The 27,738-nt window shown below is 43.9% G+C and overlaps 1 protein-coding gene across 1 annotated transcript in view; it reads left to right on the plus strand.

Annotated features, from left to right (window-relative positions):
- Window positions 1-18,635: 18,635 nt before the first annotated feature.
- The window catches only part of MARCHF8 (membrane associated ring-CH-type finger 8), a gene marked incomplete at its 5' end in the record, with an annotated part of 79,691 nt that continues 70,588 nt past the window's right edge, over window positions 18,636-27,738 (plus strand). The window contains one exon of the mRNA XM_082486782.1: window positions 18,636-18,731. Within this exon, the coding sequence (XP_082342908.1) occupies window positions 18,636-18,731 (96 nt within the window). The remainder of the gene's footprint in view (window positions 18,732-27,738) is intronic.

Below are 27,738 nucleotides of genomic sequence, written 5' to 3' on the forward strand. Positions count from 1 at the left end.
ACCTTGGATACCTGCAGGCAAGTAGGGGAGCTTGGTGGCACATCTTGAATTTAACCAGAGACCTGGCAGAAATGTCATGGTTGATTGAACTCGGCTGAAAACAGTGTTGGAAATTTTGATGCCAGGTATACGTCTATTAAGGTGGAAAATATTAAAAGATTCTAGAAATTGTGACTGAGAGTTTCCATAGTTTGATGAAATCAAGTCAACTAGTAGATGAGTACTTTATCCCCGGAAACTCATTTAAGGATCCCAGTTGTAAACCTTGCAGAATATGTGGCCAGAATCAACATAGAATGTAAATATTGTATATTTTGGGGTAGTTAAATCCTATGTATGAGTTAGGTATGCCTTGATATCCGCCCCTTAAAGTTTCTGTGTGTCCTTCAAAAGGCATTAAGAGGACAGAATACATGTCACCAGTCCAATCTGCAGGTGAGATTGGTCGTGAATAACTGCTCCAGAGTTTCTCCTTGGGAAAACAGGCATTGGATTTAGGAATGTCATTTAACAGGTGACTGAGAACCAGAAAGGGTGAGTTTGTTCCCCCGTTTTGGCCGTGGGTTCAGTAAGATCATGTGTTTACACACATCCAGGTTCATTACAAGGAATGCTGGTCTTCCCGGAGCAGGTAGCTTGACTTCTGTCATTTCCTGGGCACAGGACAAGAAACATTTCTCTTGGAATCAAAGGGTCGGTTGGATAAAACAGAGGGGAAAGAAGTAGAGAAGGATCTAAGGTGATAAGCAAATAAAGAAGGGAAAAAAATGGGTGTAAGGTTACAGACAAAGTTGCTAATTTTTATAAAAGCATATAAATCCTTGGTGCCTCCCTTCCTCTCAAATGTACTGTATTTTTAAAAACCCTTTCAGTTCCTCTTTATTGTGTGTACTGAGCCTGCAAGGAAGAGTGTCTGTAGGAAAAAAAAACAACACTTCTTGATAAACAGATAGGCTTCCCCTGGGTCTTGATCTGCTGATTCTAATGACCAGAACGATTTGTCACTCAGACTTACTGCTAATAACTCTGTGCCTTCGGTGCAGCTTGAGGAGGGGGGACGTGCTTCTGTTCTCATCTCTGGAGTTGGATTTTAAGTTCCGTTTTCTTGTTACACAAGAATTTGCGCAGCGACGGTGGTGGGGGTCCATGTATTGCCGTGAGTCCTAGCTCTGAAGGTTACTGAATTCTAGACATGGCTTTTGGGTTAATTTTATCTGTAAAGGATCATTTGAGTGGTATTAACTGAAGAGGAAGCAACAGCGTCCCTGTGTACAACCTGCCCCGTAGCACCAGTTAAATATTGAGGAAGTATTCAGTCCTTGCTACTGTAAATGCTTCTCTTGGCAGCAGGGCTGAACCTGGCCTCTACCTTCCTGGGAGAGGGAAGGTGTTGTCATGGGGATTATTAGTGGGAGCTCCTCCTCTCCCAGTTACTTCAGGGTTTACGAAAGGGTTGCCTTTGTTTAATTTCATCCATAATGACCTCTTAAAGCACCTCTTGGTGGAAGAGCCTCCTTCGAAACCAAAGGGGGCTGCAGCAAGACAAAGAGCCTTCTCTGCCAGTTTGTGCTTGGTTTCACTGTCGCTGGCTCCTCGTGGCATCCAGGACAGAGGATTAATCTCTCTGATCCCTCTATTTCTAGTTGTAAAGGCGCAGTGTGCTATTGAGGGTGATTCACTACTAGGCCAATCCTTGTTATAATCTCTTGTAACTGCAAACACATCAGAAGAGGAAGGCTAATGGAAAAATGTGGTGTATTTCTGTGTGTATGTTTTGGTTTTTTTTCTTGTGTGTATATATATTTATGGGAAGATTGACTGAAATACACGGAGTGATGCAATACAGGGCTCTGCCATACTTTCATAACGTGGGCCACATTATAGCAAGAAATTCTCGCAAATGCCTCCTATTGGCCTGTCTGAGTGTGGTTTTGTCCCCTTCTTGCCTGTTTCCCAGGGCCTCCTTCAGCAAACAGCTCTTAAGGGACTTGCACTTAACAGCACGATGAACTCTGCTACAATAGACAGAAAGTGAAAGTTGGCAGTGGCTTTTCTGTTCTTAATAACTCTGGTGAAGTCTGACATAGCAGAGCAATGTGAAGAGCACTAGGTAATAGTTTACTGTAGGTGATGACAGAGAGGAAAATACACATGGGAGCAGCCTGAGTCTTTCGGGAGTTAAGAGTAGGCTTTGTTTTTTCCTTCCTTTCTGGTAAATGAAGTGAGTTTCCCTTGTAGTTCTGCATCCAAAATGTTGTCCGTTTAATTGTGATTATTGTCATCATACCTTTCAGGGTCATTTTCGCCTAGAGCCCGCCTGCCAAATCTGAACTGTAAGTGCCAGGACTAGAAAGGACGGTTGTTGTGGGTGTTTTTTCTCTAGCTCAGTCTGTGACTGATCACTGACACTGAAGCTGCTTCTGTAAAGTGTGCGTGCATACGTGCGTATGTGTGATATATAAAAAAACAAGTAGACTGAAGACTTTCAGAGGAGATGCTGCTCTTTAACATTGAAAATGGTCTCTGGATGAGAGGGTTTTCTTACATCAAACAGCATAAATGCGTACTGAACTAGATCCTGTCTTGTTGCAAAGAGCAAAAAAAAACCAAAACTGCTTAGTTCAGAAAAGAAGAGGAAGTTCACTCACAGCTAAAGGTTTGTCATGAGAGACAGGAAATCTGAGTCTTGTTGCTGCTTCTGGCCTCTCTTTTCTGGTTTAAGCTACTTCACCTATGTGTGCCTTAGTTTCCTACAGCTCAGTTGTATCATGTTTTTTTGTAAGGTTCTTGGATTTTTAAAAAGATTTTTTTTTTTTTTTTTTTAGCCTGCTTTCCAAGGGGAAGTGGGCTTATGCAATCGCACTGCAAGTAACTTCTGAACCTGTTGGCTAAACGTCAAATATTTGCTGGAACTTTGTATGTCACAGGAAGATGGCAATGTAAATTGCAATGTCACGACGTAGAGCTGCAGCCTCACCCTGTGCCAAAGCCCGTGGAGATAGCGCTTTTTTTAGATGCAGGATAGTTCATGTGGGTGAGTGGCCCTTACGAAGCCTGCAACTACAGGATACCGAGCTGTAGGATATGGGACGGTGCTAATCCTTCTGCCCGTGGGGTGGCCTTCTTCCATTGCGAGTCCTTCTGACAGCCTAGGGGAAAAGGTTAAGTATTGTTACTAATTCGGAGCTGGCACGGTGCAGCAGGCTCTTCACAACGCTAACGTGGCACGGTGCAGCAGGCTCTTCAGAAAATGAATGTTTGATAACATAAGGGGGTGGAGGGAGGAGAGATTCCCTTGTAAAATTACAGGAGTCTTGTCAGGCTGGCTTGATCTTGGGAGTTAACAAAAAAAAGGTAGCATGTTTGATTAAAAGATGGAAGGGGATTTTAACTTTGCTCTTGGCATAACAAAGCAGAAGCCAATAAAAATGAGATCAAACTTCAGCCTTCCAAATGCATCAGTGTTCTTATGCAGTGTGTTAACACTGTAGCCTTGAAATACCTCGTTGCTTTGGGGCATGAAGGCTCTATATTTTGCCTTGTAGCAGTTCCTTTGCCTGAGAAGTCTATTTTGTTTCTGTGATTCTCGTGACAGCGGTGTTCAGCTATTTTCTACCCTTCGTCCCTAGGGCCAGACCTGACAGGGGAGGATAACTTGTGACCGAGGCTGCTGGAGTTAAGTCTTTCAAATGTTGTGAAAATATTCACCAAGTTGCTTTCATTACAAAATTGCAAGGCTTGGAAGGTCTCTGTGTTGTTCTATACAAGCTGCTACATGCTTTGGCAGGTGTGTGAGAGAGTCCTGCTCTGGTACACCTGTGGAGCTCTGCAGCTCCCAAGGCTTTTTAGAGATGAGATTCTTTTTACGTGATTTCCTGGGAGCGTAGGAATACTGCACTGTGGTGTTTCTGGGGCAAATTGCTGGGCAGGTGGGATGTGCAACTCTGTTGTATTTTCCAGATGGCAAGATGTACTAAGTTATTACTCCTTGACCTTTCCTGATCCATTTAATTACCTTCTTAAGTGAAATATGTGGCTTTGTTTCTAGCGAGGCAATGTACAAGTGATAGAACTGCAGCTTCAAAGCTGTGTGACCACAGCGGCAGGAGATGGCCCTGCCAGAGCTCTGTGCCTGCACCAGGTTGCCTACGTGCTTCTTGCTTTTTACCCCTGCTTGGTAAGGCTCCATCTGAGGTGCATGTAGTGAAGCGTGGAAGCATCTCCTCTATGTACCTACATGACAAATGCAGCGGGGTAAGTCTGATGTATGCCTTGTAGTCTTTTGGTGGTTTTCCTCTTGCCAGGATCGGCATCTCCCATGGTCAACATCTGGTGTGTTGGGGACCCGAGGCACTTGTATCTGCACCAGGCATAGGCTTTTATTCAGTAGTGGTGTTGGTATCAGCTTCTGTAACCACAAGGCAAGGATCCTGGCTCAGTTGCTGCTGAACATGTTTGATTCAAGATAAGATTTCTCATTCGCTTTCCTTCGTTAGTGATACCCTGGCAAGAAGCAAGCATAGCGTTGTGTGGTCCAGCCGCCTGAGAGCAAGGAAGCTGAGTCAGGATCAGTTCCTCATATAGAAAGGGAATTAGATACATCATGCATCTTATTCTTGGCTGTGATCTTCCATTGTGTCTGTTAGACATTTGTTATGGTTGTTTGCTTTCTCTGTGTACTTGAGCTCTCCTTGTCAGCTGGGACACGTGTTCAGCCCGTCTTATCCATCTTTGAATGCCTACTGGCAAATTTTTCAGTCGGCATGTTCTCACTGTGCTGTCCTGCAGGTGCTTTGCACAGACTTGGTAGGCCCAAGTTGCCCTGCAGGCATGCTGCTGGTTGGCTGCTTCTCAGCTGCCTTTTTGGGTCCCCCAGAGCTGCTGTATTTAGGCTGTCCGGTTTTTAAGCCCTGCGTGGGTTTGGCTTAGCCTGTCTTTACTGGCTGTGCCTGGTGCAGGGGTTGTGGGGGGAGGCTCTGCTCAGGGAAGGTATGTTTGCCGGTTGCATCTTGGTGCTTCGGTATTACCTCCCTTTCCCCGTGACCCCACAAACTGTGTACTCATCCCTTGTCACACAGTTTGCGTTGCTGCTTCTGTGAATAAGGGAGGAGAAACTCAGAGAACTGATGATCCAAACCCTGACTGGCCTCCTTTGAGCTGTATGCTGTGTGGCTCACAGACAGGTCTTCATGCTTGATGTAATCTAACTAATGCATGTGAGAGACATCTGAGCCAGGAACAGGGAATTTAATAAGATGACGGAACTGTTGGGTTTCAAGTCTGAAAGTGATTCTTGTCAGCAGGGGATTGTACTTGTAGCTTGACTGTACGCAGCACATCCCACCGAGGCCAGTAACGTGGATGTACCGCAGCGCAGACCTGCTTTTCTGAGATGCTGTTTGTCCTCAGTCTCCAGCAGCCCCTATGAGTCGAGGAGAGTTGGCAAGTTTCTGAGCACTTCCTTTATTGGAACGTGCCAAAAAACGAAGAAAATCACTGGCAGACTAAGTCACGCTTTAACCTGGTGAGCAATAAAACAGGGCAGTATGCTTTCTCTGGACCTTCTACGACCCCTTCTGTAAAAGATGCCTCTCCAACATGACAGCTGTCAGAGGGATGGGTTACTCAAGCTTGTAAGAGTCTTCACCACTGGTGTGTGAAGGTGGCTGTGCCTTTCCAGACCTCTTTGTCTCCCCTTGCCATTCTTTCTAGGCTTTGAGCAAGAAACCTGAAGACATTAGGAAGCCTTTTCTTGGCTGAATGATAGTTACTCACTCTTTTCTTTCTTCCCAGCAAGTATGACTGATAGATTATGGCTTTTGAAGAGATAGTGAATGTTTCATTGGAAGTTGGTGTGTAACGTGTAGTCTTATGAAAGGCAGTGACTAATTTACAACTGACTGCGACTCCGGCTCAATCAAACTATTGCTAAAAATAATCCACCTTCTAATTCCACAGTTGATCTCTAATTAGAGCAGTATTCAAATTCATAACCTGCAGATAGGACAAAATCAGAGACTGAAGTGGTATTTCTGTTTTGCCAGTTGGGAAAGTCTGGGTGGAATCAGTGTTTGGGAGGGGAATTTAGGGTAGAGACCAGGTGCTGTAAGGGTGGTGGTACTGATTTGCACTGGATTCACGCTGAGTCTTTGCCCCAGCTAAATGCCATAGGGTGCAGTTTTACCAGCAGTATCTTTTTTTTTTTTTTCAGGTAGAGAAGATGCCCTCCTTGGTGGGGCATCCTTGGTAGAGAAATCTGGTTTTCTTAAAAACAAACAAACAAACAAAACAAACAAAAAAACAAAACCAAAACAAAAACAAACCAACACCCCCACCCTAAAAAGCCTAACTCATGAGCACGCAAGCGAACACGTGTAAGTGTGTTATGTTGTTTCCCGCTTGAAGCTGTTCGGTGGCATTGGTTGAGCATTGTAATACAGCTGCCTGGCTCTGCTGCAGAAGCAGCACGACAAGGAAGGGGGAGCCTTTGCAGCTGAGGTATGTACCATTTCATAAGAGTGGGCTCTGAGTAATTTTTAGCCTCTTACTGGTTTCGTTTCTTCATTAAATGGTTACTGTCCTCTGTAATGGTGTGGTGAGAGACCAGCTGGCCTTGCTGAGCTGTGAAACTTGTGTTAACTCTGCAGTGATGTGAGATTGTACCAAATTATTCCTTAGACAGAGGATGGGAATGGGAGTTTTTGCCATCACCAGGTAATACCGTTCTCTGAATAGCCCGTATCCCCGTAAAACAAGAAGAGTAATTTCTTCCAGGATCAGGGCTTTATGCCTTATTCAGAGAGAGCATGGCTAATGGAGAAGGACTGTGCCAGCCATGAGGTCACTTGTGACACAGAGGGGACCGTGCCTGTTCCTAAGCACAGTGCTCCTTCCTCTAGCACCCATGACTGAAGGGGATGATTCAGTCCTCCAAGGAGAAAGCAGCAGTGTTTCGGTCACTTGTGGATTCCTGTCACTTCAAAAATAGAGTTCATATCCTTCGTCTTTAAATACTTTATGACCGTCTTGATGCTGCTGTACAGCCCATGTGGGAGAGCCTGTGCCAAAGATGGGACTGTCTCTGGGGTGGAGCATGCCAACAATTTTAAGTGAGTAGAAAACTGGGGAGACTTTATCTTGATTTTCTAACATCTGTTGCACTTGGAATAGGGAATAGTTTTCTTTTTTCAATTAAAAAATGTCTTGCATTTACCATTTAAAAACAGTTAATAAAGATGTCCTTCTCTCTCCATTAGCCTAATTCAGCAGACATTCAAATTATTGGTCTGTAGTAATTTTTTTATCTACTCTTTGGAAGAGCAAGTGTCCCTCAATATTATTGTAACTACTTAAAGAAGGAAACCACGTCATCGGCAGGTATAGAAAAATGGAAAATATGAAAGAGAGCAGGGTGGGATCAGGTGGGTTTATCTCACTGCAGCTCTGAATGCAATTGGTGCAAAATTCTGACGTGGCCTCAACAGGTTCAGTGCTCCCCTCTTTCCAACAGTACATTTTGCTCCAGGACTGGTGAGATTTTAGCTTTAAAAAAAAATAATTTTTTTTCTTCTTGCCTTCAATTTCAATAGAAACAGCTGTTCCGTCCACGTTTTGTTTTCCTGAATGTTTCAGATTTTACAATAGTGCTTATGTGCACTAGAAGTGCATGGCCCTTATTTAGCATGCTTGGCTCATCTCTGGCTCCTGTGTAAACTAATTTAAAGCAAAGAGTATCTCTTAGGGGAGAAGACAGAAAAGCCACTGCTAATTGTGATTGGGTTGAAAAATTTGATGTGTTAATTGGTATCAGTGACATGGCCATGATCCTGAATTTTATTTTAAGCCTTTCCCTGTTTGAACAACTTCCCGTATCAACTTACTTTACTTTCCCTGTGGATATGCAGCATTATCCCAGAATGCATTCTATTGTATTGCCCCGGCTATCACCAGGTTCCTTGTAAAACATCTTTTGTCTGACAGCATGTTGCTCTCCCATGGCTGGGGCTTCTCCTCACCCTTACCGCACACTAGAAGATCGCTAGAAGCATCTCCTGGACAAAAAACTAGAGGTCATTTAAGCAGTAGGGTAACAGAGTGCTACGAGTCAGCCTCTTCCCCAGCAGCAAGAAACAGACCTGTGCAATTCTTGGGGTTTCTCGTGAAGAGGCACAATTTCTCCATACCTGGATGCTTTGCCCTGTCTTAGCAGCCTTCTGCAGCTGGCTGTGGTTGACTGGCAATGAGCAGATAGTGGATCACAGACTTCAGAAATGCCGCTTTAGTTCTGGTGACAGACAGCTGAGATGGATTTGTTTTAATAGGATTGTATAGAGATTTTTGTAAGTGCGTAGGAATGGGTTGGTGGAGTTTTGTGCTGTTTCTCTAAACTTCTCTTAAACCCTGTAAACTTCTCAGTATTTGTAGAAATGAAGGCACTAATATCAGAAGGGACAGGGAGGGTTGACGCTTGATTACTGAACCGAGAGCAAAGGCAACGGGTGAGGAAGCAACTGCAGGACACTGGTTTCTTGTCCGTGTAAGAAGGCAGCAATTTAAAAGAATCCATAGTCGTGTATTCATCTCATGATTGCATCCAGTGGCTATTTTAGGTACGGTGAGGATGAATGGCCCTTTATGGACTGTGGTAAGGAATGCCTTGTCTGTGAGGTTCAAGTCATGCCAGTCCCTTCTTTTCGGGTGGCACAGAGCACCCTTGTGGGCAGAGGATGGGCAGAGCTGACACGCGTGCCAGCGCACTTGCGTGAAATAACACCCTAATGAGGGAAAACTGTTTGTGCTGATGCTGCTCCGCTGCCCGTGCGTGTTGGTGTCAGCGCTGGTGTGGGGAGCTGGAATGAGGGAAGCCAGGCTGTTTGTCAGCCGTCTGAAATCGGTTTCCTGGCCTTTAATCTATGCCAGGGACACTTGTGATAAGAAGAGCACATGCAGCCTTTTTAGCCGCGCAACATATCCCATGATAAGGTTGCAGCTGGAAGAGGCTGTCTTGTCCTGGCACTGGAGGGGAATTAAGTCTGTTTGCAGACCTGGACTCTGTCTATAGGCTTTATATAGCTTTACTTTTTAATCATAATGCTGTGACACAGAGGTTCTTGAATTCTTCATAGCATAATTTTTCATGTTGAAATTGATGAGAAATACTGCGTTTGTCGGGCTAGCAACTGTCTCAAGTCAAGATCTGGCAATTTTTTGGTGACGATGCAGGTGTGAAAATGAAGGAGTGACTCAGACATGTACTGCTCTTATTGCTTGTCTTACTGTAGCACCTCAGTCTGTGCTCTTGGTTGTACCAGGTCCTGGACATTGCCACGGTAAGGAGCAAACAGAAGCTATCTGTGTGGCTGAAACAGCCTGGAGGGGGGGAAGTGGAAGTATTGTTATCCTTCCATTGCACACAAATGACTAAAGTGAAGAACTTAAATGATTTGCCTTCCCAAACCGCAGCCAGTGAGCACACCTCTGTATTGGAGATATGTGAAATAAAGATGGGCATTTATGTCTGTGGGACTGTGGACTCCCCCAGCTGGTTATTCTGCCTGGAGCACAAGTTCTCGTGCAGCTCGCTGTACTGGTCCTTCCCGTGTTGCCCTCTGGAGAGAGGGTTTCTTGTTGGACACTGGAAAATGTGTAGAGAAGGTATCAGCATGGAAAAAGATGGGAACAGAAAAACACAAAGTAGACATAATATGGCTGAATATACTTCCCAATAAAAAGATCTCAGCGAAAGCTGTTACACTTTAATGACTCATAGTATTCCCCTGTATTTAAAATGTATTTAAAGTGTATAACTCAACTTCAGGGTATAGCAAAATGACTTCTGGTAGCTAGTTTTGCATCAGAAGGACAGGTTGCTTTTAAATGTGGGAAATTATGGTTGAAAACATAACTTACTGATGTCATGCAAGTTTGTGGAATAATCAAGTACAGGATGCTTGGTACATTGCCCTTTTTACTCTCTGCTTGAACTTTTGAAGACTCTGGGTTTGGGCTCTCCGGTTGCATCATGCAATTCCTAAAGAATGTGGTTTATAGCTGTTTCCTCAGAAAGAGTTTAAAGGTTTGTCATAATGATCCAGAAATCTAGATTTTTATTAAGACTTCCAGAGCAAAAACGTGTCGTAACTTAAACCTGTAAATAAAGAGTTACGTGGCATTTAACTCTTAAATCATTCAAAAGAAATACATTCCTATGTGCCCCACTTTGGAGATTTCTTATTCACACAGAGATAAAGAAGGGATGATTTCATACTTCTTCAAAACACAGAATCATTTAGTCAATAGTATATTCTTCTTACTTGGGTTTAAGAGGAATGTTTTGCCTGGTAGCAGTTAAACAATAGTGGAGAATGTTGCTTAGGCGCCTGTTGTTCGTAAGTATCTTTTACAACTGTTAGCCTCTGATGTAATGGAAAGTAAGTGATGTAGCACAGGATTTTCCTAAAAATGCATCATTGTTATCTCTGTACAATACAGAATGTGAGCAATGTCCTCGCTGAACAATAATGAGATTGTTTTGTTTCACCGCTATATTGCATTGTAAATATTTACACTGTTTGAGGAACACAGGCTTTCATTGTCTTCAATGTAAATGTATGCATTTGTTTTTAACAGTCTATTGATTTTGAAGATAAAAATACAGAGCAATTTTTCGCTGGATTTCAGAACTATTTGAGAGTTTCGTGAACCCCGAAAGGATTATAGTAGAGAATGGGAAGTGATCATAAATTATCCATAGGTGTTACATTGCATCATGTGGACTTGTGTGCTAGACTAGAAATTTGCCTGCAAATGCATGTTAGTGCAGATTTCTCTCACTGGTTTGCACATGTATTAGTATGTCCCTCTTGCCATTTGATTATAACCTTCATTAAGATTTTCTTCTAAAACCCACTGATTATCATATGGAGGGCTTTTGCCAAATCATAATGATCACGTGGGTGTTCTTCCCAATAGATTTGCTATTATTCTGGAGGTGTTGCCTTGTCCTTGACATCACTTGCTGTCTTTTCCGGGCATGTCACAGCTTTGTGGGTTTTGGCTTTTGTCCATGACTAATAGGAGGGAGAGGAGTATTTTTTGTATCCAGTGGATGTACTGTGGACCCTTCTGCGCTGATCGTGTGTGATCTACAATTGCGGGGGACCAACTGCAGCAATCTTAGTGGGCCATTCCCAAACCTGTGTTCACAGTTACCTGGCCTTTTTTATTTTGCTTTAATTTAGGAATTTCAAATTGTATGAAATCTTACCACTGTTCTCTCTAACCATTTCTATAGTTTTGTAAGGCAAAGATGCATTGATGCACACTGTGATGGAATCCATGTAGGTTACTGCTGTACAACACTTTCGGGCACGTAACGCAGAAGGAAAAACAGCTTTTCTCAAGAACTGTAGCAACAGGTGTGGTGCTGTGGCATGTTGTTATCTGACAATGAAGAAGCAAGTCATCATCCATATCCTTAACAAAAATTTAGTTTGAGCCATGTGATCAAGACAGCCTAACTTGTGCTCTACAGGGTGGCTTCAGCACCAAACTGGAGGGAAGAATGCCTCTTCTGGAGGGGGGCACTAATTTCTCAGAAAGCCAGTCTCTGCTTCTTGTGGGAGTTGATGGGATCGTGGCTAAGAGTGATAACAAGGCAAGTCCTGTACATGCCGTGATGTTTCGTCCTGCTCGCAGCAAAGCTGTAAAGGCGCAGAGCTTGCGGTGTGATTCATGTGCTAGACCTGCTCTGTTGGGCGGCTCCTCGGGGCAGGAACATGTGTTTAATGTGAAGGGGTGAGGTGAAATGGTGATTATCTAAGCAAAAGGATGAGTGGCACCCCCTTACGCAAATGGATTTGGAAATTCAGTGGAGCAGATAGAGTAACTTGCCGGCTGAGAAAGCAGCAGCCCTGGCTGTTGGCTTCTCCCAGGCCCCCACCATTAGGGCTTCCCAGTGTGGAGAGTGAAACTTCTGCTTTACCCCTGTTTCTTTTTGCTTGTTGTAGTTAGAGGCTGTCCCAGGCGTTATTGCTGATGTTCCTCTGGACTGTTTCATCAACAAATATACAAGGGGAGTACTTAAAAATGTGTATTATCTAGCAGACCATGGATGTAGTTAAAGAAGTTTTGCCTCCGTAGCAGGAGCTTACTGCCCGTGTGCGTGTGGAGAGCGCCTGGCGCTTGGTTCTTTCCACAAGACATAAGGAATGATCGCTGATGCTTCCAACGCGGGTAAGTTGCTATTAGTAGTAGCATAAGCAGACAAAAGTAACTTCTGTTTTCCCAAGGGACTGTAATGACTGTATTATTTTGTTATCGGAACAGAGGGAAGTGACATTTGTTTTCTTCTCAGTGCTACCAAGCTAGTTCATAACTGCACTTAGCAGCTGGTTTGATTTGAAGGAGAGAGATTTTAAGGAATCTGTTTTTCAGAGGTGCGGATCTTGCTCTCAGTTTCCACTGAAATCAAGGGAAGGGGTTGCTAAGAGCTCTGGGACCATTATTTATTGATGCTTTAGTTTAACAGCTTGCTTGTCGAGTTGTATTATGTTTTTAAAAACAATCATATTCTTATGTTGAGAGGAGTCAGCCAGAGCTGGCAGATACCTACAGCTACGTACTACAGCTACATATTCCTGTATGTTGAGAAGCTTTCAAAGGGAACATGGGGAATACGTGGCAGTATCTCTAGTCCCCTTTAAGTCTTTCGATTTCAACTACATCATAACATGATTTTTTTTTTTTTTAATTATTAGAAGAAAAATATTTTTAAGTCTTGAAGCTGATTATTTTTAGGACGCTAGCAGGTGGAGGAAAGGAGGAACTGAGATGATAAAGTGAGAAGTTGCAGCTGAGCTAGTAATCAATGCAAGATATATGGGCAGAAGCATATCCGTAAATACTAATAATCCAGAATTATATCTGACTAGTCTGAGCACAGTTGTTCTTTTCAGTTCTAACGTTGTACTAGCCCTGAAATGTGAAAGGTACTGGAGGGAAAGAAGCGTTAGTTTCTCTCCCTTAAGCTCCTTGATTAGGTTTGTTTGTCAAGTTAACAAATGCATGTGAAGTGCATGAGGCTTGATAACATCTCTTAAATAATGCTGTTAACAAAGTACTGATTAAGCTACAGTAAAACAAAATGAAACACAGATGCAGGATCCTTTTTGAAAATGCACATCTGTCATCTCTAGAAAAGGATTATGTAAGCTACATTAGTAGGGGAGGAGTCCGGACAAGCTCAAAATAAAATAAATAAAAGCTTCGAACTGGAGCCAACACAACCTAACAGGATTGCAAATATTTGCAAATATGGAAAATGTAGCGTACAGAAAGTAGGCATAAGCTATATCCAGCTGAAATGCCAGGGTAGATAAGCAAAGTTAAGATGCACACAGGAATTTGCTAAGGTCACTGGATGAAGGCTTCAGTCACCTTCAGAACAACAACAACAAACCCAAAATGAAAGGAATTAATTTTTTTTATGAGGCTTTGAGATTTCACATCAAGACTTCCTGCAGAAAAACAATTCCAGAGATGTGCTAATAGATTATTTCAAATCCCACTAGGCGAAAGTAAGCCAGCTGATGAAGATGTTACACCATCTAGCAGCAGTCCGAGGTTTCTTCAGAGGGTTTCCATTCCTGTTTGGGTTGGTCAGTTTTCACGCTGCATAGAGGGGAAGTTTTGGAAGATCAGAGGTCACGGCAGTGATCCACAAAGCCTTGGGGCAGCACTTTCCAGCCTGCAGCTGGTATGGTCCCCTGAAGTCCACAGACCACATCCATTCCATGGCAGGATTTTCATGGCAATGCACAGTGCTGCAGCGCCTGGATTATCTGGACAGCAGTGATCTCTTGCTTTATTTTTAACCCATCCACCCGTCCACCCCCCCACCCCCAGCAGATTCTCCAACTGTTGTCCTATGTGATACAGCTCACTGTGATTAGTGGGGGCTAGGAGAGTTGAAGAAGCCTCGTGGCAGACAGGAATAACTCACAAGTGAAATTCCTTCTGATTCCCTTCTGTTAGTGACTATCATCTTGCTAATACCACAGGTTCTGTTTATTTTTGATGCAAAGATTCTTTTATAATCCAGAGTGTCTATTGTACTTTAAATAGGAAAACAACTGTGGTATTTGGCTGCTGCTTCCCCCCCCCCCCCCCATGAGTAATGCAAAGCATGTGTACACACCTACATACATCCTCAGGATGCTTTTCTTTTGATAAGGTCTGTGTACATCTGCAGCCAGTGCTGCTACAGCTCCAGAGCTTCTGCTGAAGTTCTCCAGCATGTGCCGTGTAGCAAGGGAATACGGTGGACTCTCTGAAGTGTAAATGAACTAATAAAACCTGCATTTCGTACTGCATGTTTTTAGATTCCGGCAGATACCAAACCACAGACAGGAAACTGTGATTTGTGCTTACTTGCCCCAGTCTAGCCGGGAATCTTTGGCAAAGGGCAGTTGAGCCTTTCTTTTGGAATGTGTAATGGGCAGAGAAGCTGCAGTGGGTGGCAGGTGGGGGACAACAGACTCGCTACCTCCGCCTGGGTTCTTCCAATGACACTTCTCATTGTAACAGTTCAGCAATTCACAGACCGTTGGGCTCATCTCATGGCTGAGTTATGTTCTTGTTTTGTCAGTTGGGAAACTGAGGCTCTGATGGGGTGGATGGTGGAAGTGGGGTTTCAAGTGGTCTCCCAGCCGCTTCTGCTATTGGGAGGTTACCTGTTGTTGTCATCGGTTTTCCCCTCTCCTGTACTTAATGCTCTTAACCCAGGGGTACCTAATTTTCTGCTTTTGTTTCTGTCAGGAGAGGTACTGCTGAGGGGAATGCCCCAGCCACCCGACCAAGTCACGTGCCTGCTTTCCCTTCCTTTTTAATTCTTAACTGCCCTCAGAGACAGTTTGTCCCATTTCCTCTGAATCCGCCTGTTCTTGCTGCAGCTTTGTGGTTCTAGCAATGTAATGAGGACCTGGCTGATGTGGTTCCAGGTGTCTGCTGGCATTTTTAGTTACTGTTTTGCCTGCCCTGCAGAAAGCACAACAGGATGGCCTGGGTGGGTGAAATCTTAGCTCCACTGAGGACTCTACTGTGGGCTCTGAGGCCAGGATTTTGACCTTTTTTGTCTTTTGAAATGGCATTAGTTTCTGAAGGCTCTCCACGACAGCAGTATAGCTGGAATCCATTTTGCAGGAACCAGTGTGGCTATAGGTAGGGGGAACAGTAGAGCTTTAGGCTGTCCTCTGTCTTGGCATTCCCGTCTGCCCCAGCCAGGTCTGCAGGAAACTTCCTTGGGCGAGAGCAGTAGTCTGCATTTGTGGTTCAGCAGCTGTTGGCAGCATCAGTAAAGAAATCTCTAAAGGGCCCAGCTATGAAAACAGTCTTAACTTTATTATTGCTTGCTGAATGCTCAAACTCCTAAGAGGTTTTCCTAAGTATTTTTCTCCAGTGAATAATATGTGAACAGCCATGGGGGCAGGAGGAGAATAGGTTCCCTCCTCCTTCACAGGAGGAGACTGCCCTGTCTATAGGACCTGGCTTGTGTATGTCTCTCCCCATCCTGCCATCCCATGATTACTTCAGCTTTCCAGGCAGAAATGAGCTGGAAAGTCCTTTCTCTGTGAACAGAACAGCGTCTACACCGGTGGTCATGGGACTTCTTGTGCATGTGTGATTTATGAACTGAATACCACACAGGGGAGGAGGAAGCTGAGCCCTTATCTGCCACCTCCTGGGCGAGTGTACTCAGCTGTTGGGTGGAGGTGTAGCAATGAGTGTCCCTCACTTTGTGTGAGGGATGGCCTGAACATCTAATTGGAATCCTGAAGAGAAGGGAGTATCTAGGAGCAGTCCCCCTGCCTTGGCATTTCTTCCCTGGGGGCCTTTTTGGCAGGCCCCCAGTTTGTTGTGCTTGAAGCGTGGATCCCTCTTTGCAGGTGTCCCACTCCTCACCCCTGGATCAGGGGGCACGTGTTAGTTTAGCTGTGGAAAACGTCCTGCAGAGCTTGTCATAACTTGCTTTGTGTTGAGTGGCAGTGCTTTTCTGGCATCCTTGTCTGATTGCACTTGGTACTGCAGATGGTCCGTTGACTCATGTAACTTTATCCTTTAATTAGCACTGTGGAGTTAACGTGCTTCAGGTTGATACGGCCAGGCTTTGAGTGTGTGCGTTGTTACAGACCTTCCAGATTGGGGATGCTACAGTGTGGCATCTGGGTTAAGAGTAGAGCCTTTTCTAAGCCCCTCCTGAACAAAAGCAGGCTTTATTAGAGTGTCTGCCAGGCTTTTTTACCAGGGGAGGGCTGTTTCACATCTTCTTTGAGTATCTAATTGGATTATATCTGGTGGTTGAGCTCTTTCAAAGAATTCTAACATGCGCTATCCTCGAAGTACCTGCAGAAAAACTGGTTTGACTTGTCTGTCATAATCAGAGGGGTTTAACTGTGTTTTCTAATAATTTTCCTTGTTGGTATGGTAATAAAATGGTAATAAATTTTCCTTGTTGGTATGGTAATAAAATGTCCTTGCCTGCAATCCCAGAACCCTTTTTGAGGGGAACACAGAGTGAGGTCGATATCCTTCCCCTTGGCTCAGCTATCGCTGGCAGTAGCACAGACCATATTACCTGGCATATTTTCATGGGAGCGTAATGTTCTCTGGATTTCATTTCCTTATGTTTTCTTGGGAAAACACCTTCCCTTCCTGCTTTGTTTATTGCAGTTTGATATTCCTGTCTCGGCTCACGTTTATCTCTCCTCGGGCATTTACGGCTTGGCTCTTTCAGAGGATGCAGCTAAAGAGGTGTGCGGAGGACCTGGGGAGGTTCTGTGTTTTCCCTTTATGCTTACCAGCGGTGCTGGTAAGTCCCATGTTTCCCTCTGTCCTCCAATAAGGAAGTGTCCTTGTTGTCGCTTGTTTATGCATATAGATGTGTTTTATTTTTAAAATCAGTGATGCCTAGAAGTTATGGAGGCATTGCCTTCAAAGCTCTCACGCATGCACCCTCTTGGCATCTATGGAGGTAATATAAATCCTGACCACATGTCAGTAATGCTGCTGAATTTGGCTGAGCACTCTAATGGGCAGCGAGCATCATCCAGCAAATTGAGTGTGTCATTGGGAAGCAGCAGGCGTTGCCTGCATTTTTTTTTGCTCATTACTTCCTCTGTGACCTTTGATAACTCTTTTCCCCTCAGTGCAAAGAGGATACTGAAATATTCCCGGTATAAAGTACCTCCTTGGGATATGTGATTTTTTTTTTTTTTTTTTTTTTTGCTGTTTAATCAAAAGCACTCAAAAGATTTGATCCTGTTTTCATTTTAAACAACTCCAGTACTCCTGTGGAGTCTAAGAGAAATAGAACCAGACTGGCATCTTTTGTAGAATCAAAAACCTGGGAAGCTTTGCCTGTCTTTAAAACCTCCAATGAATTAAACATTCAATATAAAAATGCGTGCAATGTAAGTTAAGGGTATGCACTAAGTGCTAGGCTATACTATTTCCAAATTATTAAGCAACATAATATATAGGGCATCTATCTATCCTCTGTTTAGTGCTTTCACAGATTCAAAAATAAACAAACAAAAAGTTCATATGTTATGGAAACAGAACAGTGCATCATCCAGTTGCCCTATTTAGTATAGTCCCTGCTGTGTTAATTCCCCTCTAATCCTTTCTTTAAACACAATTGATTGTGTCTCATTTGTGGCAGGTTACACTCCAAATAAACGCCCCATGATCCTATATGTTTGAAAAAGGTTTTTATTTAATGTAACTTCACTAATCTAATAAAAGGTATGGCTAATTATGCCTGCCTTTCAGATTAGTGTTGCAATTTTTTGGCTAATTTATGTCTATCCCTGTCTGTCCCGTCTGTAATGCTTCCCTGTTGTATTAGTAAAAGAAGGATAAAGTGTGTGTAGTCCAGTGGATTCCCGATTCCTAGCGAGGGATTTTGATTATGTTATTCTCTAATAGCCTTAGGAAAGGAACAGCTCACGTGATGCATCTTTCTATTGCCAGCTGGTACGTGTTTATATGAATGACAGGAGCCAAATGCAGGCCACTGACTGTTTTTAACCAAAGCTACGGCATTCAGCCTGATTCAGGACAATGCCTGAGGCAGTTTGCTCCAGTGTGGTGCTCCAGTGTGGTTTTGGAAACTACCTGCATGAGCTTTGCTCTCTGCACCTCCAGGTAGCGCATTCCCACTGCTCAGCTTGGAGAGCTGCTCTTCCTCCTCCTCCCAGTCCATGCAGACTCACATGTGATCCCTGCCCTCTGAAAGTCATCCAAAAGCAAAGCCAGAATTGGTTGATAACTTATTTATTGATTCATTTGCATAAATTGTGCTCAGACCTGTCTAGTTCTGGCTTTTTAATGCCTGTGTCGTTTCTCACCCAGCCAGCGCACCAAACTCTCTCCTGTTCAGAATCCAGAGAGAAGATAAGAGGTGCACCTTGGTCCAATTGATGGCTTAGTCTTGGTTTAGAAATAATTGCGTTTCAAGCTACTTTAACATCATGTTTGTTTTTTTTTTTTTAGGTGCAAGGCCTGACAATGGCACTGAATGAGCGCTGCCTTCAAGCCTTCTTCCTGTAAATGATAGGACCAAACAAGACGGTGTGATGAACATGCCACTGCATCAAATCTCTGTCATTCCAGCTCAGGATGTTACCTCTTCCAGAGTCTCCAGGAGCAAGACCAAAGAAAAAGAGGAACAGGTACTGTCAGATATGCTTGACTTTCACAGGAAGTTATCTAAATATATAACAATTCGGGTTATCAAATCGGACCCGGTTCTCATCCAAAGCCCCAACTCCTTGCATGATTGCTGCTTTTAGTAAAGATGGATGTTACCAAATTATCTCTTTATTCTCATATTTGCCATTTTAAAGCAGCTGGCTGCAAAATACTAGAAATTGTTGTTGAGTAACTTCTGCAAAATATAAGCTACAACCCTCTATTTTGCATAAGAATTCAAGACAGATAGGGATTTTGGATGATGGCTGTAGTACCATTGTCACGGAAACTGTTACAGGTGTATTTTACCTCTATACAAGCAAAATAGTATGAGGTGTGAACCCCTATATGCAGGCACACGTCCTGCTTTCCTTTGCTCTTGGCAGCATCTAGTAACTGTGTTAGAATCATAGAATGGTTAGAGTTGGAAGGGACCTTAAAGATCATGTAGTTCCAAGCCCCCTGCCATGGGCAGGGACACCTTCCACTAGACCAGGTTGCTCAAAGCCCCATCCAGCCTGGCCTTGCACACTTCCAGGGATGGGGCATCCACAGCATCTCTGGGCAGCCTGTACCCATATCTCACCACCCTCACAGTAAAGTATTTCTTCCTAATATCTAATCTAAATCTACCTTCTTTCAGTTTAAAACCGTTACCCCTCGTCCTGTCGCTACACTCCCTGATAAAGAGTCCCTCCCCATCTTTCCTGTAGGCCCCCTTCAGGTACTGAAAGGCCACTCTAAGGTCTCCCCAGAGCCTTCTCTTCTCCATGCTGAACAACCCCAACTCTCTCAGCCTGTCTTCATAGGAGAGGTGTTCCAGCCCTCTGATCAGCTTCGTGTCCCTCCTTTGGACTCACTCCAACAGGTCCATGTCCTTCTTATGCTGGGGGCCCCAGAGCTGGACGCAGTACTCCACGTGGGGTCTTACCAGAGCAGAGGGGCAGAATCACTTCCCTCGTCCTGCTCTCCACGCTGCTTTTGATGCAGCCCCGGATACGGTTGGCTTTCTGGGCTGCGAGCGCACATTGCTGGCTTATGTTGAGCTTCTCATTAACCAACACCACCCAAGCCCTTCTCCTCAGGGCTGCTCTCAATCCATTCCCTGCTCAGCCTTTATTTGTGCTTGGGATTGCCCTGACCCACATGCAGGACCTTGCACTTGGCCTTGTTGAACTTCATGAGGTTTGCACAGGCATCTCAAGCCTGCCCAGGTCCCTCTGGATGGCATCCCTTCCCTACAGCATGTTAAGCGCCCCACACAGCTTGGTGGTGTTGGCAAACTTGCTGAGGGTGCAGTAACCACTGTGTTGCCATTAGTATTGACTCGAATATCACAAGGAAGGAAATCTACACCCATATGTGTACTTACTGTGCTGTTTTCTGGAGAGACGATTTGTATTCTTAACTTGGGAGTTGTTCAGCAGTGGATATTTCTGAGGAGATTTAGGGTGATACTGATTATAGATAGGGCGTAGCTTAAGTATAAGCGACAAGAAAGGCACTGTCATGTTACAGAAAGGGATTCACTAAGATTAACTTTGGGTGGGATAAAAGAAGTTGCTTCTGATGTGTTAGGATCATCTGTCCTGAGTGATCAGTCAGCTGTCCAAATCGCACCTACCAAAGTCACTGGTGAGTCAGTAAAATTAAATTGTCTCATCATCCTTTTTTTGGAGTCTTCTCCTCAGTAAAATGGATTCTAGCCCTTCAGATTCTTAAACCAGTAATTAATTAGTCTGCCACGCTGCTGCTTTTGCTTGCCAGAACTAGGCAAGAAGTTGTCCTTGCAGATGAGGTGCTCTAAATCCGTGAAGCACCTTGTCTCGGGGGTCTGCTGTCCCACCCATCACATGAAATCATGGTCTGTGGTTGTGCTGGGCAGCTCTCCAGGTACGAGGGCTCTGCTGCTTCTTCCCTTTGGTCCCCTCCCACGTAGAAACTGTAGTGAAACAGCCCCTCTGCCAAATGCCGGGCAGTGCTGTGAATTGAGTACCCTCCCAGGGGGTGATGGGGATTAGGATGCCGATCAGATCAGAACAACACACAGTGAGCCCAGAAGTGGGAGTCGCAAGTCTCCTTCTAAACTGGTTCTTCATTTCTGACACAGCAGCTTTGGTGTTAACAAATCTGCCCCGTGCTTCCTTCATGATAACTACTTGAAGCGTTGATTATTGTTTCCCTTGCCAGGCTGCTGTTGTACTTTCATGCCTTGGGACATTTGAAACAGAACAGAGTGTTTATTTAAATATGTGCAATATTGCAGAGGAAATAATGGGGACTGGGACTACGCAAGCAATAAATTAGGCTAGCCTGGAAACACTTCATGTTTCCCAAGGCTTGTCCTTCCTGTCTCCATAATCATATTCATTCATCTCCTAAGTGTCCTGTGTTCTGCCAAAACCACAGCTGGAACAGCTGGAGCGGTGGGTGAACTGCCTGCTGTCCTTGCTGCACAGCTGTACCGACACTGCGGCCGCTCCGGTGCACATGAGCCACAGCCTGGCCCCTGCGCGCTCTTCCTCGCTCCTGCCAACTGCCTGGCTTCTGGTGTTAACCTTTAATGCTGGATCTAACAAATGAGATAGAGGGCAGTCAAGTTGTTAATGTGCTGACTTTGACCAATCCAGTTAAATTTTCATATTGCATCAGTTAGGACATTCAAGGCTACTTGCTAGTCAGAGTCCCTGTCAACCCTTGGGTGCAATCAGGACCCGCTGGCCATGACTGTGAGTTTTGCTTATATTTAAAGTATACAGTAAAGGGGAGATCAGGTGCAAGAGAAAGAAATTGTAGATTATTGCTGCCTTATTTTTAGTCGCTTCAAAATGCCTGATTTCTGTTTGAGGTAGAAACCACTGCAAGATAAAGAGCAGCATGTGGAACGAGCGTGATCCTGTGGCAAACCTGCTGAGCTGTTGGTAGATGATTTTGGTGCCCTAGGTAATATCTGCTGTACAAGAGAAGGACAGTAGGTAAAACTGAGAAAGAAGGCGTTTGCATTTCAGTTTTGTAACTTCAGTACAAAGTCAGTGAAACTTCAGTACTTTCACATGTCAGTTGTGTAACTTTCCATTATGCAACACGGCTCACGGTTATTTCCTTGTGTTGAGGATGGCCCAGGCACAGTTCTCATGGATTTCTGCAAACATATAATAGTTTTTCCGGAGCAAGTGCAATATTTCACAGTTTGATTGAAGTGCCATGGTTTTCTTACCTTACCTTTACTGTGTAATAGAAGTACTCCTTACCTTTTCTGCATAGGAGCAACAGTAAGCACTTCAAACAAATGTGTGTACTGTGGTCTTAAAATGTTTTGAGTTGTACAAAGCTGCTTGCCAATCTGAACGAAATCAAACAAACCCCAAACCACAATCAAAACCAATATTACTACTTCAAAGATAAATATGTAGGTTTGCTTTGTAATACCAAGCTATGTTCTTAGACCAAGTGCAGTGCCAGGTGTGTGCTTTGCACATTGAGCAGACTCATGTACCCGTCTCCCCTATTTATTACTGAGCCCTGGCGGAAGCCAAGGTGAATAAAGGTAGAGAGTCAGCTAGCAGGTGAAATTTTGCTTGCTTTTGTTCTTGCTACTTCAAACTAGACCTTTGGCTTGTCTGTACCTGCATCGTAAGAAGTCCTTCAGAGGAAAGGCTTAAGAAGCACAGTGGTGGAAAATGAAGTATCAGTGTGCCTAGAGAGGAAACTTTGCCAGTCTGTGAAAAAAATCAGTGTTTGTCCTATTCCCCGGAAAGAAGGTGCTTTATATCTTATATTTTGTGATAGTGGACTTGTTTAATTATCTGCATTTGTAGTAGAGGAGCGGAGGGAAAATTCTCAAGCTGAACAGTTCGGATCTCTTACTATTTCTTCTCTTTCACGCTTCTGGTCAAGATGTAGCTTTTGTATTTCAGGTCAAGGCTTGATTGATTTTAGTAATAGTTTTCCTTGCTACAAGAGCAAGTTTTCTGGGCTAATGATTTGTGACTAACAGTGAGGAACAGCAAGAATCCTTACCACCTTTATCACTGCAATCCAGTTTCTCGGATTGGGTGATCCATAATCCCTGGGCATACCTCATGGCAGATTAACATGTAGATTCAAAACCTGTGGAAGTCTGGGGCAAAAATCCTACTGAATTTGAAGAGGTGGCAAAAGGCAAAGCTCCTGCCTACCATTTCTGTTTTAAGTCCTCCGAGATATGTATAAATAGCAGAGCCGGGTAGATTCTGATTCAGGTAAATGTAATTTTCTAGATTTAAAACAGTTGAAAACTGTGGTTAACAGCAGTCTTTCATGAAACTTTGTCCATTTCCTCAGTAAAAGTGGGGAAGGTCATAAAGGGATTATTACTCTTGCATTTAACTCAGATGAACTGTTAGCTTTAAGGACTATTAATAACCATCATTAGCTTCTTACTTATCCTTCACTAGGAATAGCTTCATACCCACCTGATTTAAGAGAGAGTCACTCTATTGTTTGTGAGAGGCTACACCCCCCACAGCCTCCCCTGCCCCTGTTTGGTGGGTAACACGCTGGCAGTGACGCTTCCTAACGTATCCAAAAGCTAACAGCTCTCAGGATTTGGACTGGAAATGAGGAACCAGAGCTGGCATGTGGTTGAGGTTTTGCTCTGGTTTTGTTTTGTTACAGCATTGCCTATTTGAGGGCTTTGTACCTCATTTGCTGAAGCAGACGGATGTGTACCACAAGTTCTTAGTGAAGGCTACTGCAGTGAGTGAAGCTCCCTGAGCAAAAGCTTCTATACTGCTCTTCTAAAAATGTGTAACTTCACAACCGTGACCTCCTGTGTGTGATCTCTGCAGATCTCATAAGTGGATCAGGGATGGACGGGATCAGCGTTTGAATGAGAGATCAGGAGATGTTGGTGCAAGTCATTTTGGCTGCTCAGTAGTCTTTTTCTTCTCAATGGCCTGGACCTGGGAAGCAATAGTGAGTTGTCATCAAAGATCACGTAGCATTTATCACAGAAGCAGAGGAATGTTCTAGTCAAATTTAAACTTGTTAATTCCACTTGATTGACTGAAACTCCCTTCTGTCCTCTGCTCTAGAGGAACTATCTTATCTTCCAAATGCTGTGTAATATTACTGACTGCTATGTGCTCAGCAGGGATGCGGTGATCATCTCAGACATCTCCAGGTACTTCTCAAAGCTGTCATCTTGGACATACTATGACTACTTAATCTGTCTGAATGAAATTATGGTGAGAGAAGTACATTGTGCTGCATTTTGCTGAATTTCTTCTGCCTTCTTAATGATCTTTTGCATCCTATTACAGGAAAAGCACTATGGCCTATTGATTCAAATAAGCCATGTCTTACTGGAAGAGCAGGATTTACTTGAAGAGGGAAAAAAAAAGCAATAGATGCATTTGCAAGAATTTTTAATCATAGATCAGTAGTGCAATATAAAGGTGCATGCTTTATGTTGTTGAATCCAGCGTGACACTTTGAGAGCTGTTATATTGTTTTTAAGGTACAGAAGCACTCTGTGACCTTTTTCATTCGCTTTTTGGACTTTGCGCTGTGAATGTGGGCTCTGACTGGCTGAACTTGATCCAAATACTCAGGCGTTTGTAAGGCTGTGTGTGTGTTTGGGTTTGCTTGCCTATTGAACCAAATCATTCATTAAGCAGCCAGGCTGCAAATCCTTTGAGAATTTCACCCCTTATTATTTTTATACTGAGATTTTTGTGTAGTATATTAACGCTGACATTGTTCCTTTATTAAATTGATTTTGTATAGAAACTGGTTAACTGTTGAAGAATTTTTGTCTGAGTATCCTTTAACTCTTCCGTGAGAAGCAGAATATGTCTCTTGCTTTGCTGCTTATAGGTTTAGCCTCAAAGTGGGAATTGCAAAGTCCTTCCCTGACTATTCAAACCTTGGCTTTTACTTAGCGTGTCTTTCCATAGATCATAAAGCATTTCTCAGAAAATGCTGATGTTGCACTTCCCACTTCTTAAAAAGTAGCAATTAGACATTTTTTGACAGAGCAGACAACCTGTGACTGAAGCACCCCTGAAGAGCTGCAGCAAAAATGCTTTCGTTTCTGCAGTCTGGGAGCAGGTAGCAAGATCTCCCAGACCTTGTCGTTTGAGAATGCGCCATGTGACTGAGACAGTTTTAACATCCTTCTGAATTCTATCCCTGCAGCGATGCTGTCATGCTGACAGCATGGTATTTCCATGGCTGATTTCTGTGCTAAACCAGACGTTTTAGTCTGTGCAGGAGCCAGTGCCTGAATGTAGACTGATTACCTTTCGCAGGTAAACAGTCTAGTGAGGAGCACTAAGTAAATAAGAAAATTGCTTGAAAAACTGCTTCACACTAAATGCCTCTCTTCTCCACGGGTGCCTTTGTACACGCTTGAACACCACCCTGCATGTGATCTCTCCTTTTGGTGGTTACGAGAGTTGTTCTTGTGCTTGTCAAGACAACTTAAGTGTTACTTGCATCAAACCCTTCCTGGCCATCGCACTTTGGAGTTCCTGTCGGGTGCCCCTGTGAACACACTCTCACAGGGCATTGCCTATTTCTTTACTCCAATAAAGCTCTTGGCATCTGGCGGTGGTGTGAATGCCGGAGGTGCTCCTCCTGCCCTCGCCTGCCTGCCTTCTCCTCGTGGGCGATTGCCACCATTCCCACCACTCGCCAGCTTCAGGGCTTCCTTCTTCTCTCCTGTGTGTTGCTGTCAAGAGCATCACTAGCATCCCCTTCTGCATGGTACCTGAAGAGCTGGCAAGAAGCACAGAGAAAGCAGCCAATCCTGGATTAAACCGGTGGAATTCAGGATTTAATTTTTTTGTCTCTTATTGCCCCACTAGACGGTGTTGGGCAAGTCCCTTGGCTGCCTGCGCTGTCCTTCCTCCCATCTGTCAAAGAGGTCTAGCACCACTGACGAGCCTTGTAAAGGGCTTCACGTCTACAGATAAAAGCTGAGCAGTGGGAAGCGTTTGTCACTAGATGCTTTGAATTGACTGCTTTGCCAGAGTTCTGCTCTGCAGCCCGTTCTGCTGAGCTGGCCCAAAGCTCTGCTGTAGAACATGGTGGACACGGGGTGTGTGAAGAGCAGAGGGGTCTTTCTCCTGCAGGTAGGCATCACTTGATCTCGGTCACTGGTGAACATGCAAAATGCTGCGACCTTCCCAGATTCTGCTCTTTTTGTGTTTGTGTGCAGGATGGGAAAGTGGTCCTCTCAAGCCCTGCTCTTGGAAACCAGAGCATGCTGCTTCCCAGCAAATCCCAGTGGAGGGGGAAGAGAGGAGGCAGGAAGAAGGAGAGGGGACGGGATGGGAGGGAGGGAGCTGCTCCCGTAAGAGCAGATCTAACAAAACCAGTCAGATCACGCTGTTTGGGTCTGCATTGTGTTTGTCCTGAAGTGTGTACAGCATGTGTGCATGAGGAAAGGAGCAGATGGCTTCTGAGCAGAGATGAATTACGAAAGGCAAACTGCGGGAAGTGGCTTCTGAAAGGGATTCGAAGGAGAGGAGGAGAAAACCCTTTCTTTTAAAAATTCAGTAAACATTATAAAAACTAACAGCAGTTGTTACAGCAGCAGAGTTGAGTTTTATGTAGCAATGCTTCAGAGAAGAAACTTTGGAAGTTTCAGGTTTTGCTGTTTGCTTGTAATCAGACTCATTTATATACAATCTCTGTTTCAATTTTGTCTGCTTATTGCTTTGGCGTCTCAAGACTGGAAACTTCGAGTTAATTATTATGATCTGTAGCTGTTACATTGACCTGACTTCTTAAACTACCTCTCTGATATTAACACAATCTCTGTCTAGCTTTCACTAGCAGTTCACTTGAACAAGCTGAGAGTTATTCTTTGAAAAATATGATTATTTTTTTTTTAAAGAAATGCTGGTGCTGTTTAATTATGTGATACCCAAGTATGTTTTGGTGGTGGTGTTTAGCAGGTCTGTTGATGTATCTGATATATGTTAATATGCAACAGCTTTCTGTTAAGGGAGCCCTGCATCTGAGCTCATTATCTTCAAGTTTATTTTTTTTTTTTCTTCCCTGGCAAAAGCACGCTTGCTTGTTTGCACGAGAAGTGTGTGTCAGCCATGATCCCACAGTGAGTTGCAGGTGCATATGAATGTCTGTGTCGGTACAGAGTGCCTCTGAAATCATCACAGCTCCACAAAGACATGGGTTGAGGTCCTACTCATACATTGCAGTGATTTTCATCATCCAGTGGCTATACTGTTTCTTTAAAGTGATGCTGTTGGGTTCCTGCAAGCTGATTTTTAAAGTTCTTTGGTTTTTAAAGGTAATGTCTCTAAATGAGACACCCCAGAAGTACAGGGGGTTTTCTCCTGTAGAATGTTTTGCCTCAGGCGTTGATGCATAGTGAGTGACGTTGTTGGTTTGCTTTTTCAGACAGGTATGTTTCTTTACCTGGTGAAATACTTAAAGTAGGTTGGGTTTGGGGTGGTTTTCTCCTTTTTTTTTTTTGTTTTGTTTAGGGATTTTTTGAGAGAAGAACAAAGATTAACAATTCTGCCAGGGAGGCATGCTGTGGTGTGGTACCCTTAAAGAACTTGAACTGCAGAGTTTGTAAAACTGTATCTAGCTTCCAAGTTGCTGATTTCCCTTTAAACCTTGCTCCTCAGAAGTGTAAAGGTTTAACTTCTGCGAAGTTACATATAGGCTTAGATTTGCACCTGTGAACTGAGGTAATTCTGCTTTGCCTTTATGCCATTTCTGAAGAATTCTTGATGGGGATAGGGGGAAGTTATTCTTTAGCAATCGCTCCTCCGTGCTTTGTTGAAATTTGTACTCTTAGGACTACAGCCTTCTGAGTCAGTAGTCCTCGCACCTAGGAACAAAATCCACCTTTGGGATCCATTCAGCTTCTCTTGGTCCCAGAAGTGATGGTTTCTCATCTGCTATTAAACATGTTTCTCTTTCGTAGCAGACATTTCTCCTGGTTTAGGAAGTTGCTTATGGAGATTT

Source organism: Vanellus vanellus (assembly GCF_965231255.1).
Source record: "Vanellus vanellus genome assembly, chromosome: 7".
Lineage (NCBI taxonomy): Eukaryota > Metazoa > Chordata > Aves > Charadriiformes > Charadriidae > Vanellus > Vanellus vanellus.